This window comes from Salarias fasciatus, chromosome 5, assembly GCF_902148845.1.
Source record: "Salarias fasciatus chromosome 5, fSalaFa1.1, whole genome shotgun sequence".
In the NCBI taxonomy this organism is placed as follows: Eukaryota; Metazoa; Chordata; class Actinopteri; order Blenniiformes; family Blenniidae; genus Salarias; species Salarias fasciatus.
Window position 1 is genome coordinate 8,021,111 of NC_043749.1, and position 22,923 is coordinate 8,044,033.

The 22,923-nt window shown below is 42.7% G+C and overlaps 3 protein-coding genes across 3 annotated transcripts in view; 1 reads left to right on the plus strand and 2 right to left on the minus strand.

Moving 5' to 3' along the window:
• Window positions 1-9,267, minus strand: part of rhobtb3 (Rho related BTB domain containing 3) — a 26,469-nt gene extending 17,202 nt beyond the window's left edge. Inside the window, exons 1-7 of the mRNA XM_030091882.1 lie at window positions 8,908-9,267; window positions 8,282-8,513; window positions 7,231-7,423; window positions 4,339-4,496; window positions 3,923-4,031; window positions 1,280-1,475; window positions 882-1,078 (exon numbers count right to left, since the gene is read on the minus strand). Coding sequence (XP_029947742.1) covers window positions 882-1,078; window positions 1,280-1,475; window positions 3,923-4,031; window positions 4,339-4,496; window positions 7,231-7,423; window positions 8,282-8,513; window positions 8,908-9,053 — 1,231 coding nt within the window. The 5' untranslated portion in view covers window positions 9,054-9,267. The remainder of the gene's footprint in view (window positions 1-881; window positions 1,079-1,279; window positions 1,476-3,922; window positions 4,032-4,338; window positions 4,497-7,230; window positions 7,424-8,281; window positions 8,514-8,907) is intronic.
• A 5,513-nt stretch (window positions 9,268-14,780) lies between these two features.
• On the minus strand, window positions 14,781-15,831 carry rfesd (Rieske (Fe-S) domain containing). The gene is made up of 3 exons (XM_030092273.1): window positions 15,659-15,831; window positions 15,373-15,407; window positions 14,781-15,077 (listed from the first exon to the last, which is right to left on the minus strand). Exons 1-3 carry the CDS (start codon window positions 15,813-15,815, stop codon window positions 14,781-14,783), a joined length of 489 nt encoding a protein of 162 aa, XP_029948133.1. The 5' UTR covers window positions 15,816-15,831.
• Window positions 15,832-18,467: 2,636 nt separating this feature from the next.
• On the plus strand, window positions 18,468-21,417 carry nudt2 (nudix (nucleoside diphosphate linked moiety X)-type motif 2). Its single transcript, XM_030092053.1, has 3 exons — window positions 18,468-18,572; window positions 20,143-20,284; window positions 20,390-21,417. The coding sequence occupies exons 2-3, from the start codon at window positions 20,158-20,160 to the stop codon at window positions 20,707-20,709; spliced, it is 447 nt and encodes a 148-aa protein (XP_029947913.1). The 5' UTR covers window positions 18,468-18,572; window positions 20,143-20,157; the 3' UTR covers window positions 20,710-21,417.
• The last annotated feature ends 1,506 nt before the right edge of the window (window positions 21,418-22,923 follow it).

The following is a 22,923-nucleotide window of genomic DNA, read 5'->3' on the forward strand; positions in this document are numbered from 1 at the left end:
GTCACTGACAGACACCATTTGAGACATCATTAGGAAAAACATGAAAAAGGACTCCAAGCTGTTCAATATCTGAACATCAATGTGAAAATGTTTCACATTTAGAAGCCAAAGTAGTTGATCTCCTCACTCCTGGTGAGTATCCTTGTGTCACAGGTATTCTAAAAGCATTCCGTGATTTAAAATGAGCTTTTGATTTCTGTTTAAATGCAGTGACATTTCTGAGTATCAACTGTTGACATGTAAATTACTACATTCAGTTAAATACAGAAAATATTTGCACATTTGCATAAAGTATTTCAATTCAATTCAATTCAATTCAATTCAATTCAATTCAATTCAATTCTACTCTTTTCTATTCTATGCAAATGACTGTCCTTTCCTTTATATTAGGTTTGGATTTAATAAAAAAGATCTATAAAAACACTTCAGAATCTAAGAACTCTGAACCAGCAGCTTTTTGCATGTAATTAGACTCTGCGGATGGTTAAAGGATAATTATTTTTTGCATAGCTGCAAAATCACCACCATGGCAGTCATCCTTCAGTAACAGCACGCCCATCAGGAGCCAACACTCAAAACAGGAGGGCGAAGACTGTAAACATTGTACCTGCTAAAGATCGGAGACGATACATCACCACTGCAGCCTTCAGTCAGCTCAGAGCAATGCCTCGCACAGCTGACAACATCTTTTAATGTGAGAATTCACAGGTTTTTCTGAACATCAAATGTCCTCTGTGATATGGTGTAAATATTTACTCCACTTCCTGAGATATAATTTGCTCGTTAGAGGCACAAATTCATGCAAGTTCACTCTGTATAAGCAGTGTGGATCGACAAAGGTGACATGAATGCACCCGAGGATTGCGCCCGGCGGTTTTTACCTCTGTAAATAAACATGAGCGTCTCCCACAGGCACATGCACAGGAGGGGGTCCTTCACCACCAGACGGGTGAGGCGTCCTGTCAGGTGTCCTTCTGATCTTGGCATGTCATCAATGATGCCGCCATCCCAGGTGGAGAGCAGTGAATGAGGGGCGCCGTCTCGGTCCCTGCACACGCATCGTGACTGCGGACGCTCCCTGTCCAAACCGGAGATGAGCACAAAGCTTCAGAGTTACACGGGAGAAGGAGCTTGCAGAAATCACAGAGCCGCCGCCGCCGCCGCTGCCGCCGCCGCCGCCGCCGCCACCGCCGCCGCCGCTGCTGCTGCTGGCTACAGGCTCAGGTGGAGAAAAAGCTTATTAAGCTTTATCCTGTGAATAAGTTATTATCCCTCCTACCTGGTCTTGGGCCCCAGGAGCAGCTGTCTGAAATACGGGCTGACGGCACAAAGCACGGCGGCGTGGGCCCACCCCAGCTCTTTTCCAGAATCCCCGGCGTAGAAAGCCACATCGGCGAACTGCACGCCACGCTCCAGCAGCCACTGCATGTCCTGGGAGAAGCTGGACTCCTCCACTCGGATCGGGGGAAGACGAGCTGAATGGGAGCAGCAGCAAAGCGGATTACAAGAACAGAAAGAGGACGATAGAATGAGTTAAGATAATTAACAATTACTCCTGTAATTACGCTTGACCCCAAGTCACACAATATAAAGACAATCCAGCACATTGGTTATGTTCAAAGTCTGTTGGAAGAGGTGTAATACAGACTTTTGACGTGCTCATTATTTCTCTATCTACCTTGTCCATGCATGGCAGTGATTACTCCCTTTAATGGGTAATCAGATTTGACAACACAAAGGGAAATGTGGTGAGCACGGCGTGGTGCAGGAAATGATTTTGACAGCTTTAGAGCAGTTGGATCTTTCATCCAAGAAAGAGGGAGCTAAAAGTGGACAATGTCATGCTGTGCCCTGCCCTGTTGCCTAAGTTAGAAAAAAAAAAAAAAAAAAAAAGGCTTCCAGATATGTTTGTCTTTGCTCTAATGACAGTCCGGGAAAGATGCACGCTAAAAGACTGCCGCTCCGCTTTCCGGTCAACTCAAGAAACACAGGTTGCGTTCTTCTGACACAATAATCTTAGATAATTCCTGGAATATTAAGAGCTGCTTCCTCTTTGTGATTCATGTATTCAAAAAGTCAGATTAATGAGGTGTGTAGATGGCGGTGGGGTCCACAAATCATCGTCCAATTACATTCCTATTCACGCTTCACACGCTCCCGGCACCTCCGTGGCCCTCGTCTCCGTTTTTTTATGGCTGCTCTGATTTGGCCGGGACATCCACGCTGTTCCTGAATCAGTGCAAGTCATATTTAATGCAAGTTGCACTATAACTAGAGTAAAGTAGTGTTGGACAAGCACCAATAAATCCAAAGGCACCCATTGCCATTTTTGGCTGGACTTAAATCTGCCAGTCATCAGACTGAAGCTCACACAGCAGCAAAGAGCTCAGATCAATATTCCACACTACTGTTTATATTGAATATTCTCAGGTATTTTACGTTATGAGCACAGAAGCGTGCGTGCTGCGAAGCATGGGACTGAAGTGCTATGAAATTTGCAGAATACCATTATGGATGACTATTTTTAAATGAAAATCCTGCCGCTAGATCTATTTATAGAGCGGGAGCCCGGTTTCAAGCTTTGTTAATTTTAATGCCATTTCAGTTTCAACACACGGAAAGCTTTTAGTTTGTGGCAACATCAGGCCATTAAGAAAGACAGACAATTTAATCACACTATCTTTTATCCAATTAAGAGAGAGAGACGCCCAGTCTGAAAGAGGAGAACATTAAGACAAAGGAAAGGCGGCCGGAGTGCAGCTGCCAAGCCCTCCGCAGTCTCTGCTTTCGTTAAAACTCTGCTACAAGTAATGAACTTGCAGTGTGCGAGCGGCTCTCCTCCTATAAATGTTTGTGATTCGGTGGGTTTCATCCTCTCTTCATTAGCATGGCCATTCATCTCCTCATAATTAGTCTTTTCACTGAATCTGATTGGCTTAGAGACTGTCAAAGTCTGGATCAAATCTGCAAGTGTCTACATGATACTGCTGGAAACCCTCAATATGAGAGGCATTTTTGACTACTTGTGAGATCTCCTTATTCTTTTATTAACTAGAATACTGTTTTTAAAGGAAATTTTGATTGTCTGTGCCTCTGCAAAGTGATTTTATTCAGCTTATGGCTGAATATTGCAATAAAAATACATTTTTCTGGACTACTTTTGAAGGTTAATCAAGATTTTGCTTATGATTTGCATTGCAAAATGTATATGGCGCCACATCTTAACACAAATCAATAACTGACTGTGAAAAAAATGTTTCTACTGTTTGTGTTTTTGAGCAATCACACGGTAAAAAAATCTATTCCTGGTTTTTTAACATCTGAAATGGGGAGAATTACAGCAATACTGTGATATTGTGAACTAAACATTCAAGAAAATCACGGTGAGCCTTTTTGAAATGCTCGCCATAAAATGAATGCAAATGTACGTCAAACACCTGAAGTCTTCTCCATAATTTTCTCAGTGGTTAAGGATTAATCCTTTCCAATCCCACAACAGCAGTCACAGAGCTACTGCAGCTCGAGCCACTAAACTCAGCTGTTACTGCATGTTTAGCAGAACAGAGTTCACTCTAAAATTGATCCAAATGTCGTGGGATAAAAGGAGTCTGCCTAGCTCTTTGTCTCTCTTCTCGTTTCCAGCTTGGAACAGGAGATATTGATCCCGATGAAACTTTTGCGCTCAGCTCTTTTTACGGCCATGTAGGCTTGAGCAGAAACAATCAACTCAGTTCGCTTAAAATTCGCCATTAGAAGGAGTAATTTATATAAACTTTAATCACCTAATTAGGTGAAAATGAAATTGCTATAAAGAAAAAACAATAATCCATTAAAAATGAGAGGAACAAGAGAAAAGACATAAACGCACAGCGCTCTGCTAAAAGCAGTGTCTTTACATTACATGCTGTAATATGAGTCTGACCTGGTTGTTCTAAGTGAGGAGGACGAAGCTCATTCACTTTATTCCCACGCCTCTTCTCTGGCCTCTCTTTGGCTTTGTGCTTCAGACACTGAATCATGAAGTACTCCAGCTGAATAAAACAGAAATGTACACGTTAGCTCAGACACAGGCAGCAAAAATAGTGCCGTTACATCATGGATTCTTTGCTTTAGAGATAAATTCCTGGAAAGACCAGCCTGCCATTGTTTCCTCTACTAAGCATGGTGTCACTCTAGAAACACTGACTTAATCTACTATCACAAAACTGGTGAGAATGAAATCTTGAAGTGCAGGCTTAAAATGGAAAAAAAAAAAAAAAAAAAAAAAAAGGAAAACAGTAAGCATCAATGACCGTTTAAGCTTAGATCACCTGGTTCCCATATTGCCTCAACACTTACCACGCTGCCAAAGTAGCGGCCCACAAAGACGTGGTTGAGCGAGGGCAGCTCCAGATAGGTGGCCCCCAGGTCCCGGGACAGCTGCAGACCTTCACTGTGAGGCACACAGCTGCTCCAGTCCGACGCACACAACGGGCACGTGCACGGAGGCCCCTCATCTAAACACAGAGGAGAATTCATACACCGTCATGCGCCGAATACACAGCATAACCCAGTAAACGGCGTACGGCGGCGCATGAGAGGTAGTGCGTGGCTTATTGATGTTCCATTATGCTTTTTAGGAAGCATGAACCCGGGAGTAATTAGACAGCTGATGTTAGCAATGCTACAGCTGTGTCTGAGTGGAAGAGCTGCTGCTAAAGGAGCTCAAGTGGAATCTGCGCTTGTCAAAACCTCGGGCCACTATACAGGAACGTATCTGGATGCCTTCGAGCACAAGAAGCTCCACGCTCATTTTCATACACAGCGTGGATCGATACGCATTAAAGACAGCAGTGGGGCAAAAATATCTCACAAACGGCACAATGCACTGCTCAATGAAAGGAGAGCTCGTGGTGTAAATACTCTGCCAGACATGAGGGTGCAGCCGCATTTCTGTCCGCCAACACACAATCTAGACCAAACCTCAGCACTACACAGGAACACATGTGGCTGCTTCGCCGTCGCTGACCGACCTGCAACGGGTCAGCTAGAAACTGTGGATCAACTATATGTGGAACATGCAAAACAGCTGCTTTGCTTTCATTGTGTTTTTCTGGTGGAAGCAGTTCACGTGGCCATACGTTCTCCAGTCTTCACTGGGTTCAAAGTTTAAAACTTGTGTAAATATTACTGAAGAAAAGGCAAAGAAGTAGAAGAACTTAAACTTCTTTCAAGCCAGATTGATATATATTTGTCATTAAGCTGTATACGGTGGTTTTATGACCTTTTCTAAGAATGTTATCAGTCACACCCATCCTTCACATATTCGAAGCACACTGCATGACACTCCTCAAGGAGGCAACATATGCAAACTGTAAATGCCTGGTATGCACTAACATCAGTAATATTAAATTCCATCACACTCATTTGCCTCAGAATTTGTAAAAATGTTGTGCAAAAACCCAAAAAACACAAAGTTGCAGTTCATCGACGTGACGCACATGCCCCACGATACAACATTGTGCAAACTAGCCAAAAATAGAACATATATTTCAGAAAACCCAGCACACAATCCAGATGGCACAGCCACATGTGGTTGTATTATGCAGACTCGCCCTGCCTTCTCATTGCGCCTACTCCTACTCAGGCCAACTGCGTAAACGGCCAGAAAGGGCTTTAAGAACGCAAGCCATTTACCTTTTTTTCAGTTTGTGAAATATTCTTGTTGCCTGTTTCGCTGTGTTAGAAATTTAACGATGATAAATAAAAATGAAAAAGTACTGCTTCGGCACTTTAACGGTTGCCAGTTTTTCATCTTCGCTAAGTCTTTTGGGGGGATTACTGTACAGCAGCATATAAGTGGGATCTCAGAAATGTGTAAAATCTGCAGAGGCACGTGTGCTGAGACCAGCCGCACAGAGGCATGTGTGCACGAGGACCACAGAGACAGAATCAGACAGAAAATTAGAGGGATTATCTTGAAGAAAGAAAGACTACAGAGAATCTGCACAAAGGAGCAGAGAGAGAGAACGACAGAATGAGCAGGACATGCAGCCAAGTGCTGAGGCATTGGATAAATCATACTGCTAATAACCTACAGGCATGACACAGAGACGCAGCCAGGCTGAGGATGTGTGTGTGTGTGTGTGTGTGTGTGGGTCAGAGAGGCAGCGGGAAAAGGAGTGTGTGTGTGTCTGACAGGCAGTGACTTGGCATATCTGTGATATGTTTGTGTGTGTTGGGGTGTGCGTGCGTGCCCTTGGATATATCTGTCTGTGCTCCTTCGCTTATTGCTGGTTTAATGGCTGCGTTAATGCACGTATGGTAGCGCTCTCTGCCACAGCTGTGCCTGAGGTGGTCGAGAGTCGAGCAGCGGGAAGCGCTCGGAGCTCAGCCGTCATTCTCTGCAGTCATGAGGGGATAGAATGAAAATACTCGCAGCAGCCACAAACAAAAAACACAAACAAAAGCCCGGGTCCAGAGCTACCCACTCCTCTCCGCTCCTTTCTCTCTTTCCAGCAACGACTTGGCTTCCGCTGTGATCGTTCTGCAGCAGTGCTCTGACAGGATCCCAAAGTATGTTGAGCAGGAAATCTAAAAATACAACCGGGAGCATTTGATGGGCTTGTTTATAGAATCTGGATTGCACAGGGGGTCAGTGTGCCTGTGAGCACAAGCGCCTCGCTGAGCTCCTGACGCACATGTAGGTATGTTAATGCTGAACGAGTTAAATAATCTCCCGCAAAGCTACGCCCGAGCGCTTTAATCCCGGTGAAGTGACATATCACTCGCTACTGTGCCATGAAATTGAACTCTTGTCTACTGGCAGAGCTTCTGCTGGGCAACAACGAGCTACCTGGAGTTCTGCTTTGGTGTTTTCTGCTGAAAAGCATGTGAGCCGACAGCCTGAAGGCAGCCAAGGGGAGAATTTATCATGAGCATCCTCCTCATTGCTTGAAGAGGACACACCAGGGGACACAAGACTCTGACAGCGATCTCACTTACCCTACAAGAGAAACAGGGCTTCACACAGTCCCAGAACCCCAATTAAGTAGCGAGGCAACAACAATCGGACCAGTAAATACTAAAGTACCCTGCACGGTGGCGGACATATAAAGATATAGCACTGCGTATTTCTCCAACTGTTCACACTAAACATTGGCACCTTGTTAGAGAAGTGCACTACTTGAGAAAAAACTCACTTCTACTTGATTTAAAAGAAAAAAACAAACAGATCTAAAGCATTCTCACCATTCAGCCGTGCACCAACAGCAACAAGGATGACAGGTACACCCCAGTGCCTCAGGAGTGGGCGGAGTCTCGGGGCATAGCCATTCCTGACCTGCTGGAAGGCCAGCTTGTCGGTGACTGAATACTTAATGACCAGGATGTCCGCCTGCTCAAGAACCTTCCGTACGCTGGACCAATCGCTGTCCAACAGGTCCTAGGAAGGTGAGAAGAAGGTGACAATTTTTCACAAAGGGAAGTCAGACAAGGACAGACGCTTGAGGAATGCTATAAACTGAGCAGTCTGCATATCAAACCTGTAGACCGCCACAAATCTCACCTCACATAACCTCAAACCTTTCCCTTTTAGGTATGAATACTTCAGTGTGGCTTGCTTCTGGGACTTTACCCCCAAGGACCCTTCTGAGACTAGCAACTCTAAACCAATCTGATTCAACTCATTAGGCAGGGGGGGGAACACGAAAGAAAGCTTTGAGCAATTTGAATAAAAGAAGGACAAAGTGATGAAGAATTAGACTGACAGACTTTTCCCAGCAAACACCCATGTCAGGCTTCGACAGGGTTCTAATAGGACCCACACTGCATCTATGCAAAATCCAAACAGAGCTTTCATTTCAATTTCATATGCTATTAGGAACAAAAGTTCTTTCATCGCATTCTGTGTCGTGCAGTGCATGCTAAAATAGCATTTCTCCTAAGAATAGAGATGTTTTTAAAAAGCCTGCAATCAGCCCTGTAAGGCAGGCGCCCTTGGAATCTGAAATGTTGTATGTCTTCTGAGAGACGGATTGAAAAGTAAATAGTAAATCAGTGAGATGACGCACACTCTCTGACAATGACAATGCTTGAGCAACATTACACCGCTTTTTCACGGCATGTTTTGCCGTCTGAAAACAGTCACTGCTGCTATAAATCAAGTCTGATTGGCCATCACACAGGCTGAAGTGATCAGGAAAATGGCAATGTTGGGTAAGACTTGCACAGAAACAAACTGATATATAGAAGTCGAAATCATTGCAGGTTTTGCTGTATTGCTCTCACACTTGTCTCTCACCCAGCTGGGACAATCCCGGACCACCACAGTGACGTCCCCGAACACCCGTGAGGTGTACTCCATGAAGGCCGGGTTGTGCAGGCTGCTCTCCAGGTCGCAGGGTCCCACCAGCGCTCCATGACCCAGGTAACTCCACAGCAAGCCCCCCTGCAGCTGCCCCTGGCCCAGGATCTCCTCCCCGGTCCCCACTCCTCCGGGACACTCACTCCCCAGAGCCACGATGTGGATGGACCTGCAAAGAGAAGAGACCCGGGAACTGTGGTAGGAAGTGGAGGGAGGCGTCACAGGCATGGCTTGGTGCTCAGGGTTTGGAGATACCTCTCCTTATTATTCATGTCTATCACGGAGACAGTGCATCACGGTTATGTCACTGAAAATGAGTTGAGAAGGAGCTCGCCAAGGCCTTTTTAATACCTGAGTGGCTATAATGGTGCAATAAATCAAGCACTTTGAGAAATGTCCTCGGTGCTGATTATGTGTTTACCAAAGCAGTGATATATGGACAGTAAAACAAATGAAGCATGCAGCCCCCTGTTTTTCTCTCTCTCTCTATTTCTTTCTTTCATTCATTCTTTCTTCCTTCTCTCTCGCGTCTCCCAATGAGTTGCTGCTTGAGAGGAACTTACATTGTGGTCGCGGCGGTGTTTATTCCGCTGCTGTGCGCCGCTGTGGAGCCCGTCTCTCCACGCTGCGTCTCGCGCACGCCAGTCTGCAGCAAGGCTCGCTTTTCCGCAATGAGCCGCGGCTCCGCTCCGTCGTTAATCCCTCTCATCGGCGGCTGGCCCCCCGGGAGCGCGGCTGCAGGGGACTCTCACAGGCATGCTATTCTTCTCCTCTCCGCTCCCGTTATTCATTCATGAAAAAAAAAAAAAAAGAAAAGAAAAAAAAAAGCGGGCGCTCGATCCCGTCCCGAACTGGCGGAGAGGACGCACCGGGACAGCCCGGACCGGGCGGAGCGGCGGGCGGAGAGACAGGCGGCGGCGGCGGCAGCGGCGGTTGCGGTGGAGGCGGAGGAGCGGAGCCCATGGACCGGGGACCGGACACACCGACAAGTTGTCAGTCGGTCGGAAACATGATGACGGACGGGGAGAGGGCAGAGGCGCAGCCCGGCGTCCGCGGCGCGAGAATGACGACGTCTGCGGGTTAAACAAAGTCCCGGTGGCAAGAAAATAACTGGAGAGAGAGGGAGAGAGAGAGAGAGAGAGAGAGAGAGAGAGAGAGGTTGAACTGTGACTGACTCAGCACCACCGCCGCTGTCGACGCGCCACCGAGCATTACAGCGTCGTTTTGTTCACTCACACGTTTACAGCGTGTTGTCTTTGTTTTTTAAGCTGTCACCTTCACTGTGACCGACACTAAACACCGTTTGTATCCGGAACATGCAACATGTTATTTTTTCCCCCTGAGTTACAACAGAACACATGCAGGTGAGCAATTTGAGGTTGTGTTTTGCTCCAGTGCCGTTTGGCAGATACACTTACTAAAGGATAACTCTATGTATAGGCTAGATTTACAATAACATAATTGCAACTATATAGTATATGTTTTAAAAAAATAATTTTACTTGAACAAGTGCGGTTTACATTTTCCAGAACCTTTTTTCATCCCTATTTAATTTTTAATTTCATTTAAAAAACATTTTCCAGCTAAAGTTATTACCCTTTTTAGAAAATGAGCTAGTTTCTTCTGATTTTTCCCCACTGGATCTGGTAAAATATTCATGTTGACACCTTTCCGTCCTTCATCCAGATTCATTTGGTATAATCATATTATCATCATATTAATCAAGGACTGCTTTACATTCGGCTGTAAGACTTCATTGCAATAATTAGTTTTTATTGTATATTTTATATTGATTTATATTGGAGGAGATTGTGTGGCGCCCCCTGGAGGCTACGGTGACCTCAGCACCTGCCGATAATGCCTAATGGACGAGCCCGCTCTGGCTGAGGAGCCAAAACCTGCCCACCAGATTCATAAATCCAGCCCACAGGGTGACTTTGTAAAGTGTAAACATTGCAAAGAAATTATTTTATGGCTTACTGTAAATTACACACCAGGGTTTTTGGTGTTTTGGGCCCTTTATACATGACAAAAATCAACTGGAAACTGCATTGGGGTGTTTTTGTTTGTTTTCATTTTCCTTTCAGTTTTAGTCCATGGAAATAATGTACTTTTCATCTCAGACCACCATCAGGTGCTCGGCACACCTCGGAAGTGGACGCTAAGAAGGTCAAGAGGGAATCAAGAGTTTGCAGGTTTCTTTCCCACTGCACACAGACCACCACTGTGGCTCCCTGAGCAAGACCCTGTATACCCACATCGACTCCCCAGAGCACATTAACGTCACATTATGTGACTGTCTACCACAGACTAGAAATAGGATGGAGAAATGCAGACAAGGGAATAAAGTTTGATTACTTTGTCTGAACTGGTGACCTGACCTGACCTCACCCATTTGCCTGAGGTCGCACAGCATAAAGCAGTATTACAGCTCCTTCAAACGATGTTTCTTCGTTGGATGGGCATCAGTATCTGTTACAGTTTCCCTGAGTGTATAAATGGAGTTCATCGAAACAATGAAAAAAAAATAATAAATGTACATGTATTGTACAGATAATTTTTCACATTCAAAAAAGAGAACATTAGGAGTTGGCCTAAAAATTTGTGATGAAAGGCTGTTATGCTGCCATGTTAATGTCAGGGCTGGGCCCCTCCCCTGGACTAAAATGAGTTTGACATCCCTGATATACACTGACAGATAACAATAATAAAAAAAAAAAACAGAGCACACAAATGCAACATCACACAACATTTATTGCATTATGTTAATTATATCTACAGCTGGTGTGTCAAACACCCCTGAGCCAAACCAGCCTGCCAGAGGATCCACACTCACCCACACGATGACATTGCAAAGTGTAAATATGACAAACAAGTCATTCATTTCCATTTTTCAACTAAAATAACTGCTGTATTTAATATGTTTATGAACAGGAGCAGACATAACACAATAATGACATGGAAACTAAGAGATCAGTGACGCTGCAGTAAAAGCTGCCATTTTGCTTGTTAAATCTGTATGCATAAATGCATAAATATTGCAAAACTGTCTGCTGATGCCGACATTGCCCTGAAGTGCGAAACTGTGGAAAAGAACCTTTCGAATGTTTATGCACACTTGCATGATGAAGTGCAAGTTTGGGTCACTTGTTATATTCTCTAATTGTTGATTAAATTTGAAACTACAAGCATTTCTTTTAATCAGTGTGTTCGCCTATATGGGTGATGAGAACATTAATTGTGATTCAGTTAGCTGTTGATTTTGGAACAAACTTGTTGGCTGTTTCTTGTTGTTAGGTGGACATTTCCAAATGAGAAATGGAATTTACCCAGTTGGTAATGTTTCGAGTTTCCAGCTGCTGAAATTTCTCTTGAATCGCAAAGAATTACATTTATTACACAAGATCAGTCAAAAATGTAAATGAAATACCAGCAAGGCTGGAAAAGTTCATTGCTTTAAAATAAATAATGAGGCAGACGGAGACCAGAATTGGAAACCCAAGAAAAGAAAATCAAGAGCAGAAGCACTTGAAGGGGTAAAAAGTGGCGACCCACAGCACTGAACACACCTCTTAGATACACCAAGGAGAGATAAGGTAATCAAATACAGGTGGGCACAGTCACGGCCGTGATCTGTAAGCAGCACAAACAAAAGACACAGGACAAAAGGGAAGGTAAAGCATGTGATGAGAAGGTGCAGGAAGTGCACAAAACATGATTTAATCAACGTTTTTCAAAATTATCATGTGACTTCAACAGAAATATAGAACTGAAACTCATTAGAAACGATTATAGTACTGATAAATACATTATTCACATGTATTATTATGGTAATGCTCAATTCTGAGACTATCTTAAAGTTAAATAGCTGTGGACTGAACCACTTTAGGTATGGATATGAGTCATTCATCCCTGTGTCCAAGTATCCATTTAACTTTGAATAATATTATCAGTCATGACAATGGTAATATCGTGATTAGATCTCAGTTATAGAGCACTTGTTCATGGAGCACTCCCTGAAGATCAATGGTAGGAGATCTCTTTCTATTTGTGTAAGACACTGTAATGAATTTTAGGATTCTTCCAGGCTGTGTGGTTCTTTTTTTATTTACTTTTTCTGAAGGCGTTAGAGAGCTTTTAAGTTCTACGCATGATGACACCAAACAACAGCAAAGAGACAAACAGAGCCTATGTCAGAGGTTTATGTAAAACTGGATGCACGTTACTCTCTAAACTTGCTCGGATCATCCTCTCCTAATCAGGAGAGTGATCCCCCTATAGTTGGAGCACACCCCCCATTCCTCCTTCTAAAACAATCTTTTGGAAGTTTAATTTATTGTCTCTGTTTATATTTATATTTGAATTATAAAGTTGTATTGTCATATCAGGTTGTTTCAGAGCAGATATTGGCCTGAATAAATAAAACAGTTACTTTTCAGAGTGAGACAGGTGTTAGCTGAAGACGGCTGAGAGAAGCTGATCCAAAGGGCAGCAGCTCACATACACAATAGTAGGCACCTTGTGTGTACTTTAGATTCTGATGTAGGAGTATTTGTGCAGTGTTAATGATAGCGATAACAATAATGATAGCTATAATGAGCAATCGCTGACACAGCAGGACACAATAAATTGCTTTAGCTTGCTTTGGGGCTGTTGTCGGAGGTGTAAATAAAAGGTAATAATGAGATCCGGTAGTCCCTCTTGGACAAACTCCACGGCCTGCAGAGTTATTTCAAGGGAAGACCGTCTTACAGGTTGAATCAGGGCAGCCTCTGGTGTCATTCACAAGCCCAATGAATAATGCAAACCATAAAACCACGCTATGAGTTGGACTTCATTGCAACATTGTAAATCCACGCTGCTTACATGCTGTTACCGCCTGTTTGGTCGATGCGTCAAGCCTACTAAGTATTTTCCCCTACAGTCTGCCCTTTATTTTGACAAACAGGCCTCCTCTTGACCTACAACAAATGGCCACATGCTGATGATAGACTCTGCCTTGTATAAAGATTCCCAATTTGATTATATAATCATATTTTAATGTTTAATGAGGAGTGCTGAAGAGCGCCCTCATTCCATGTAACCCCGTGCCTTTCATGATTGTATCTGAAGCGTCACATAGGCCGAGGCCTTCAGACAGAGCTGAGAGTTCGCTGTGAGCCATCCACAGAGACCAGCATCATTCATGCACGTAGGAACATTTTACCCTGTAGCCTTTGTGCTCTCAGCCCATGGTATCTGCAGCAGTGAGGCCAGAGCCTCTGTCGTGGGTACAGAAACAGCGGAATACCTCAATATGACAGCCTGTCTTGACTTTTTACATCAAATGGTAAAAATATGATGCAATTAAATTGTTTTGCAACACATGTAACATGCAAGAGAGCTTTAAAAAAGGACAAAATATACACCAGCAGCCCCCAAGTTGTAGAAAAATACTGTCTTGGATAGAAGTGTTTGAATGTGGTCCATTTGAAGCAATCATATCGTATATAATATGAAATGTATCTTTGTCCCCCCCATGGTTATGTTTTCTTGGCTCTCAGACAAAATGTTTGCATCAGCTTCTTTCACTATGCTATGTGAAAACAAAAATGAGTTCATACTACACGGCCATTCAACTGGCCCGGCATTGTGATGAATGTGCAGCATTTTCTCCGTGTCTCTCTGCCCCCAGACAGCTCGTTCAAATGAATGGCACATCATAAAGATCAGCAAAACACTGAGCATGGCCAAGATGGACGTTACAGCAGGAAAACATCTAAAATATGCAGAGCACGGATCCCCTAAATGTGGGTTTTTGAAATAGTGCTAAATGCGCCCTCGGGGAGTTATTATGGGCAGGACTGGACAGCTTCAGTCCCTGTTTCAAGGTGTCTTCCACAACTCAACCAGCCTCGGGCATTTGGTTCTCTGTAAAGTTTTGTCCTCAGTGACTAAAAGAATTCCTTTCCAGCACATGACAACATAAATCCAAATACTGAACTTCATTCCAATTAAAACAAAAACAAAAAAATGACATTACTAAGACCAGTAACTACCGTGTGTTTCAGGTGTTATATGAATAGTTATTTACTTCAGGATCCTCTGGATCACTATTATCTTTTATGTGTCATTGATTTTATTGAAATGCATCTGGATGCTCAGTATAGTGTGATAGAGTAGAATCAAATAATGGACTTCAGATCTCAAAAAGTTTATTTTCTTAAGCAAATGCAGACATATCAATAAACATAAACAAGCCAACATAAAACTAATCTACCCTTAAACTGTGAACTATTCTGTCAACATTTTAAAGCCTCCAAACACTCATCAAAAACCACTTCAACAGATTTCCTGTACCTGACTGCTTGAAATGCAGGCACAGAGTATATCAACATGCAATGAACATCTTCAAACGGTCACCGAGAGGAGATCGGACCAGGAAAAAAAGACAACGTTAGGATTTTGAGGATTTTTTCTTGGCTGCTTCCGCTGCCTTGACTCTCTCCACTTTGCCTCTTTCTCCTTGATAGAAGTCTGACTCGAGCCAGCCGGGGTACCGGGACAGCTTGACGAAGACGTCGCCGTTGATCTCTTTGACCAGGTGGGTCCTCTGCTTCACGCCATAGGAGTACCATTTCTTCACCGGTGGATTTTCATTGGTGTCGGTGGCCGTGTACAAACCCTCCCCGTCGGCCACACAGATCTTGTACTTGTGCCTCGGACAAACCATGCACAGCCGGCCATTAATTTCCTGCATAAGTGTGAGGAGAAAAAAAAAGAAAAATCAGGTAAACAGCCTTGTGCGGGGGTGTGTAGGTCATTTAGGACCTTTTGGCACTACACCGTGATATTAATGTTGTGCATATTTTCTGTCATAATTACAGCATCGCCGCATGGCTCAGACTGTGCAGCCCAAATAGGACATCACAGAAAATCAGGTAAAAACAAAATCTTGCTGTGCTGTGCTTTCATTTAAATGGTATTTTGGTTCCTTCATTTTTTTTTTACAATCACAACTAAATTATTGAGTCAAAGATAAATCTCACCTCAATGTCTCCATTCAGTAGTTCTCCCCCAGCATCTGGCGGGAGGATAGAGGATCAGTTTATTGCAGGATAAGCATTTTAGCAAACTAACCTTTTGCTGACTGAACACAGTTTTGATGGGACAAGTACTAAAGTGTTGCATGCATAACAAACTAAGGCAGCCGATGGGCAAATGTGTCATGGTCAGTGTTAGATTCATAGGAAAATATCTGATTTCTAACAGTGCAGGTATTAGACTTACAGTGCAACTTTTACAAGCATTTTTCAGTGTAAAAACTGTACTCACGATAACAGTGGCTGTCCAAAGCGAAAAACCTTCCTCGTGCGTGGATGATCAGGACATCACGATCCTCTACTGGTCTGACACAGCGTTTCGCTTTAATCAGTTCATCCTTTTTGCCAACAAAGTGCAGCCCTCCTGTTGGCTGTTTCTCTTCATCCATGGCTCTGTGAAGTCCTCCTTCAATGTAGGGCAGCAAGTGTGTCATTAGAATGCAATACTTTTTCAAAAGATTGGGTAGAAATCTTCCAAAATTCTAATAATCTTTACAGCGATGTAACTATAGTGCATAGGATTTTAGGGTGAATCCTTCACTTTACATCAAAACTGCAGCCTTTGTTTCTTAAACTGAGATTATTGTGTTCCACCTCAGTTTACTGCTGCCAGCTTAAATTATGTCAGAAACATTTTCCATTCAAGCACTACTCAATGCAAAGTACAAGATGTTGCATACGTACTCGAAATGAATCGAACACAAACACATTCCTACTTCATGCCTCCAAAATTCAAAACAGCAGCTCATTCATGTGTCCAGTGATTGCAGCCATGGCTTACATGGAGCGGCAGATATATAACCCAAAGCCATTGACATAGATTTGGCTGGCATCATTCAGCCAAGGAATTTGTTGTCCAGAGACCACATTGCTACATCATCCCCACGTGTGACTGCTATGCAGGCACCGAAGGCCAAAAATATCTGAGTACAACTATGATTCATGTATAGCACAGTGGAGTAATGAGCACCTCAGTGCAGGCTGAGTAAGCACAGTAGTAGTAGAGAGTCACATGTCCTGGAGCCTGTGGCTAAAGCACAGGCCGCTGATGGAAAGAAAGCAGCAGAAATAAACATTTATGTCAAGAACAAATCCATTCATCCAGTCAGCCTTTAAAGACTATAGGCTAAATTTGTCCTACTTCTTTACAAGTGGCTTAACCTTATACCGTCTCTGTCATTCTGCCTCTCCTTCTCTCGCTATAGTTTTGATTTGACTTAAAAATAACAAAGCACATTTTTGTCTCTCTCCTTTTTTTTTTTTTTACCTTCAAACCCAGCAGCTGTTTCTCCTCCGTCAAGTTGATCAACTGCACTGCTGACAACCCGGGGCAGAGTGAGAAGAGCAAACCATCTCTATTATCTTCGTACACAAGCCAACCTTAGGTGGCCCTACCTACACGTCCGTTTTTTTTATCTGTCTCTCACAGCCACAACAGATGTACGACTCTCAGGAAATGTCTGCATTGATCATGAAACCGTTGTTTAATTCTTCATCATAAGAGATTTCCTTCAGTTACATACACAATATAAAGTTAATCTATAAACTTTGAATATAGATTAATGTAGCTTGTCATATACTGTATATTACAGCACAACTTTTGAGCTAGAATATAGTCGTGGGAAGAGGCTTTGAGAGAGACCTTGACCTTGTTTAACCCTGCTGTCAGTCTGTTTCCAGCAATTTGTTCTTCCCTCCAGTTTTAATCTTTTCATAAAGGGTGTGTTCCCATCAGTGTATTTGCTTGAACACACTCTGAATTACCATAAACATACAACATTTATGCTGTTGACAATAAAATCTACCAGTAAATAGCAACAAATAGAATTCAACAGTATGAATGAAGCGGTGCAGAGTGGTAAGTGTGGTCAGTGTACTGTGGTACTTGGTTGCACTTCACAGCGACTTTAACCTGCTTTGTCCTCATGTTTGGGGGTTGTGAGGAGAAACAGCAGTCCTCCAGAGGTCTGTGTCCAGGGAGAGGGTGAGGTTGCGGGAAAGCTGACGGTCCTGATGAGGAGGTGCCTTCCATTCGTCACATTCACACATTCAGGGGTGGAAAGGAAAAGGCCCTGAGGATGCTACAGTTTTGGCAATGTTGCTCATCGCATCATGCAAGATTGAGCAACTGAGGTGAAGCATGGTGAAGGAGTCCCCTGATGACAAAGATTCAGTCCAAAAAACACCCCCATTGTTAAACTTTCTCCCAAAATGGGAAACACTTTGGTAATTATTTTTAATCTGTGTCATTGCTGTCAATAAACCTCCGAAATCAAATTCTGCTTTGGTGTTGTATTGTATTTGTAATTTTTGTTACATTCTATAACATTTTGTGACCTTTTTTGTAGTTTGTGTTTGTAATATATCTTGTTTCATGGGTGATAGATGAGAAATAAACTGCTTTAGACTCACAATTCTGAGTCTTTTATTCTGTGCAGGAGGAACAGCTGAGGTCAAGTCTAAATGAGAAGCCCCAAGTGAAAAGCAGGGCTGTTGGCAATGGGGGGGGTCCCACTGCTGATATGAGCAGGCTGTGGTAGACACCTGACCTAACAATAAACTCACCTGCAAATAGAAGCACCCCAGCATCAGTCACATTTCTGAGAGGTGCTACTTTCAACCTCAGCAAGGCAGCAGAATGAAGGCTCTAGAAATTAAATGTGCAAGTCATAATAAGCACAGAAGTCCGGGTGGCATTTCAAGACTTTGGTTGTTAATCCCCATCATGGCTTGCATATAGCATGTTTTCTTTCATTCTTTATTTTTTCAGTCTGTCGGTCTGTCTGCCTGTCTGTTTTAAAGCATTAGTTCAGATTTAATGTGATATAAATCATACTTAGAGAGTTATAAACAGGTGTATGGTCAAGCAAATAAACATTTTCTAAATAAAGATGATATACAAAAATGTATTTAATAGCATTCAGAAGATTTTCATAGTGGTCATCGTGGCAAAAATCTTGTTGCTGTTGAACAAAATATTACAGAAAAAACATTCGAGCGGAACTACTTCATCACCTGAATAAGTAGACGGAGCGGTTTCCCGGTTGCACCGCTGCCGGGCGCTTAGGAGAAGGCACCCTGCGTCTTTTCCACTGCAGAAAGAATAACCTTATAACTCTTTTAAAGGCGTTTCACTGCGAGTGGAAGTAAGTCTGTGACATTTTAACATCAGTGAGTGTCTGTAGCCTGAAGCATGAAGGCTGTTAATCTACCAGCACAGAACAAGAGCTGGAGGAGCGGATCAGAAGCTAACATGCTAAAAATACACTTCTCTCTCTTCACGTGTCTGTGCAAACTGTGAATCTGTCAAATCTGGACTGTGGTTCGCGTTGACCTGTTAATACCCTATTTAAGGTACAAAGTTTTGAAAGATTATAGATTTCTTCGGAATAGTTTGAGTCGGCGGTGCTGGACTTTGTCCTGACTGCTAAACTCCCCTGAGATGACTGGATCTGGACTGGAAAAGCTTTTACTGTGACATATAGAATGTATTGATCCCAGAAGAAGGTGAAGTTGTCAGCTAAATAGTGACAAGCTGTGATAAAGTGCACATATCAATTTAAAGAAACAGCAAGGGGACAATATTTTTATAGATAAAGAAGATCCAATACACTCCTAAACTTCTGATATCACTTTTATAACTGTATCCTGTTGAGAACCACTTAAAAATGAGTTGAGACAGTTTAAGAGGTGTATTCTTTCCTGTAAATCAGACCTGGGCTCTACTTGACTGACCCTCAAGTATCTCATTGGGAAATCCTTGATCAAAGAAAAATTGGTTTCACTACATCTAAAATGGCCTCAATGTTCTTGTTATTAGCCATTTTTACATTATTGCTTGTGTCTAGCACCTTGGCTAGCAGTTTTTACAAAAAAAAAAAAAAAAGCCGTAAGACATTATTTACATGTTCTGCATGTTCTGAGCTCAAATATAGAAAGACAGTTTCTCAGGAAATATTGAGAAAAAGTGACACAGAGCAACAGTAATCGAACAGTTTTTTTTTTTTTTTTTTTTTAATTCCAGAGATAATTCTTTTTACTAAAAACAACCTCATGCCAACTTCAGTTTTTTTCAGTTCCATCTGTGTCAGCCCTCAGCAGCACTGCTGATTTTTAATGTGGCCCTTTCAAAATAGTAGTTTTCCACCCCCAGTGGAAATAAACATAAAAATAAAAAAAAATGCAGAAAAAGTTGACACCAGTCTGTATAAGAGGACAGATGGCCTATCTGAGAACAGATAAAACAAAATATTTTTACGTATAATTTCGTTCATTTTACAGCATGTAATTCTCATTTACATAATAATGACACATCATGGCATACGTCTCAACTTTTTTTTAGTAGATTTGGTTTATAATTGAAGGATTTCCATGTTTAGAAGTAGTATTCCCTCCACATTGGCACATGTAATAAAATACACACTAAACCAATCCTCTTTTAAAACATCACACAAACGCTGTTTGCGTGTACTTCGTTATAGAGTCAAATTAGAAGCATGACATAACGATTTATTATTTTTTGCAGAATTAACATCTTCATTTGTTTGGTGTTAATGTCTTGAAATTTCCTTCCAAAAATAAGAATCTTCTGACAGGCTGATTATAGACCAGGAGAGCTGTTACACTTGTAATGAAGGCTGAGTTGTTTTTTGAGTGTTTCTTTCTATAAAGATTGCAGCTCCACTTTTGAACTAAACACAGAACCTGTTTTTGCAGGATTGTTAGTGAAAGATGGCGCTGCGAGCTTGTGGCTTCATAGTGTTCCGACGTCTAGGCAACGCCATCCCCCCACCAGGAAACATCGAGTTCCTTCTTTTGCAGACGTCTTATGGAGAACACCACTGGACCCCACCCAAAGGTGTGCCAGAAACACTGCAGACAACTCAGTCAGACACTAACGGGCTGAGCTATTCCTTCACAGCTTTAGGGGTTCATCACTGACATCTGCTTCGCTCACCATCAGGCCACGTGGACCCGGGCGAGGACGACCTCACCACGGCTCTGAGGGAAACAAAGGAGGAGGCGGGGCTGGGGACGGAGGACCTGCGGGTGATGAACGGCTTCGTCCAGGAGCTGCGCTACGAGGTGCGGGGCAAACCCAAAGAGGTGCTGTACTGGCTGGCTGAGCTGAAGGACCCGGGGACGGCGGTGACTCTGTCTGACGAGCACCAGGACTACCGCTGGGCCCGGCTGGAGGAGGCCTGCTCTCTGGCAGGGTACAAAGACCTGCAGGACACGCTGAGGGCAGCCCAGCAGCACTTAGAGACTCAGAACAAACCGTGAGAACAGGCCGGGCTTCCACTGTCATGAGAGGATGATTCAAGAAGGGAAGCGACCGAATAGTAGTTGTGGAAGATTTCGGTTTGGAAACACTGAAATGAGCTCACTTGATTGATTGAGACAGATGTTTCAGTTTGCACAGTTTGTTCAGACCTGCACTGATCAGCAGTTTTCTGTGTCCTGGTGCAACAACAACAACAACAAAAAAGGCCTTTTAACAGACATTTTCACAAACTTTTACTGTTTTGTTTGAATTCACACCTTCAAACATTCATCATAAATAACACATGGATGGAAACGTGTTGCAGCTCTTAATCTGCTCTGTGATTGGTGTTATCTGGTTCACTTTCACCACTGTAGCTGCTGGTTTAAGAAGCTTTTCTTTGTGGCCATGGCTGCCATCCTTGTTTGTTCCATTAAACTTGGTCTTTTTATGTCTGTGGTATGATGAACTTTTCTTTTTTAATCTTGAATGGAGGCAAGCACATCTTGTTACAAATAAGTTGTCTTATGTTTGGTAAATATCAATTTAAATAGAAAAGCCTTGCTTCTTCTGCACAAACAGATTTCTATATTAATACAGATTATGGCATAATTTAATTTAGCAATCGAAGCTGACAAACTGATGTGATCTTGTTATTGCATAAAACCAGGCAAGTTTTATGTTGGAATACTCTTTTTCCAGTGTATTTTTAATAAAATGGATCCAATTCAAAGGCGTTTCACATCTCTTGGTATTGCTTGAATTTTGTTGTATTAGAACTCCAGTGCCACACAGGAAGGGACACGCTGTAAAGCAATCAATGATGCAATGATTTGCATATTTCATAATCTCATATTTGAGTCACAAAGGGACAAAAAAAAAAATTCAAAGTTGAAATGAATTTCAATTTTATGTGCAAATATCAGCTAGTTCAAAATTTGAATAACTGATGTCAAAATGTAACTGGTTGAAGCTTAAATTGTAAACTGAAACTGTCGCCACATGGTGGGGACAAAAACATTTATCCATAATGATACTCATCAACGCTGAGCTATTGGAACATAAATACACCTACTGCATGTTTTGCTAATGTACAGGGCTAAATTGTCATACTGATGTTTATTATGCATTTATTTTACGTGTATGTGCTAAGAGTCAGTGCAACACTATGCACCTCGGAAACATCCTGTTTGATCAGAAACAATCAGACATTGTTAAATAACATCTGCTAACAGGCTGTTTTGAAGCGTCTGAGATATTCAGTCTTTTCTGTGCGTCACTGCAGTTCACCTGCTTACTGACAAGGTGACCAAACCGATAGAGAGGGTGAAAAGAAATGCACTGGTATGAGCTGAAAAAAGCAAGTGGCGTGTTTTTAATCCGAAGCAGCCTCTGCTCCCTGCAGGTATGGGCCCTGCTCTGGACCTGAGGCGGCAGGATTCCGCTAATAGCCCCTGCTGACAGATGGCCGAAGAGCCATTAAAGAAACAAATGCGCTCGTTCGGCTATTACAGCAGAATGGAGGCGCTCACGTCAATTAGCTGTCATTTTTCATCAGAGGGACGAGCGGCGGGAACTGCTTTGCACGCTGATCATGGAGGAGGAGGTCAGTGAAAGTTCTTGGAGTGACCTCTATCATTGTTGCTGTCATAAGACATATAAACTATGGCTGAAAAAAACGCAAAGAAAAGAGCTGGGATTACTAATTAATTTCATGCCTGGCTGAGCATACAAGCTGATCACTTTGATAAAATATAACTGAATCTCCTGAACTGAAATAACCCCATGATTAATTATTTACTATGTGATTCCCCATATCATCTTAATGAGATGCATGAAATGTTACAATATCACCTCTACTCTATTGGATCAGTGCACGATACATTTCAATCAGGATGCAATTATGGACAATAATTCAGCATGTTGGACATCTGACCATGAAGTGGTTGTTAACAGTGCAGCAGAACCAGGAGAAAATGTGCTTCTTTTTATTGCATCCACTTATGACTCTTATTAAGTTTGATTTATCTGCAATCTGAAGAATTCACTTTAGAGGTTTCCGTCCCTGCACCGGGACACCGAGGAGAAATAGACGCTAAATTATGGTGCTCTAAGATGTCAAAACAATTTAATAGTTTAAAAATAACAATACGGGCTAATGTTCGGATTGATTCTGCAGTGGAGACCGTTGAGGATTAAACAAAAACCCCAGCCGACTACTGATAAAGGCAGCG

Bases quoted from the DNA above. Each gene is read 5' to 3' on its own strand.
- rfesd (XM_030092273.1), bottom strand. From the start codon at position 15,815: ATGGATGAAGAGAAACAGCCAACAGGAGGGCTGCACTTTGTTGGCAAA. The intron at 15,408-15,658 runs GTGAGTACAGTT...TCCTCCCGCCAG, and splicing joins TTTGGACAGCCACTGTTATC to ATGCTGGGGGAGAACTACTG. The intron at 15,078-15,372 runs GTGAGATTTATC...ACACTTATGCAG, and splicing joins TACTGAATGGAGACATTGAG to GAAATTAATGGCCGGCTGTG.
- nudt2 (XM_030092053.1), top strand. From the start codon at position 20,158: ATGGCGCTGCGAGCTTGTGGCTTCATAGTGTTCCGACGTCTAGGCAAC. The intron at 20,285-20,389 runs GTGTGCCAGAAA...GCTCACCATCAG, and splicing joins CCACTGGACCCCACCCAAAG to GCCACGTGGACCCGGGCGAG.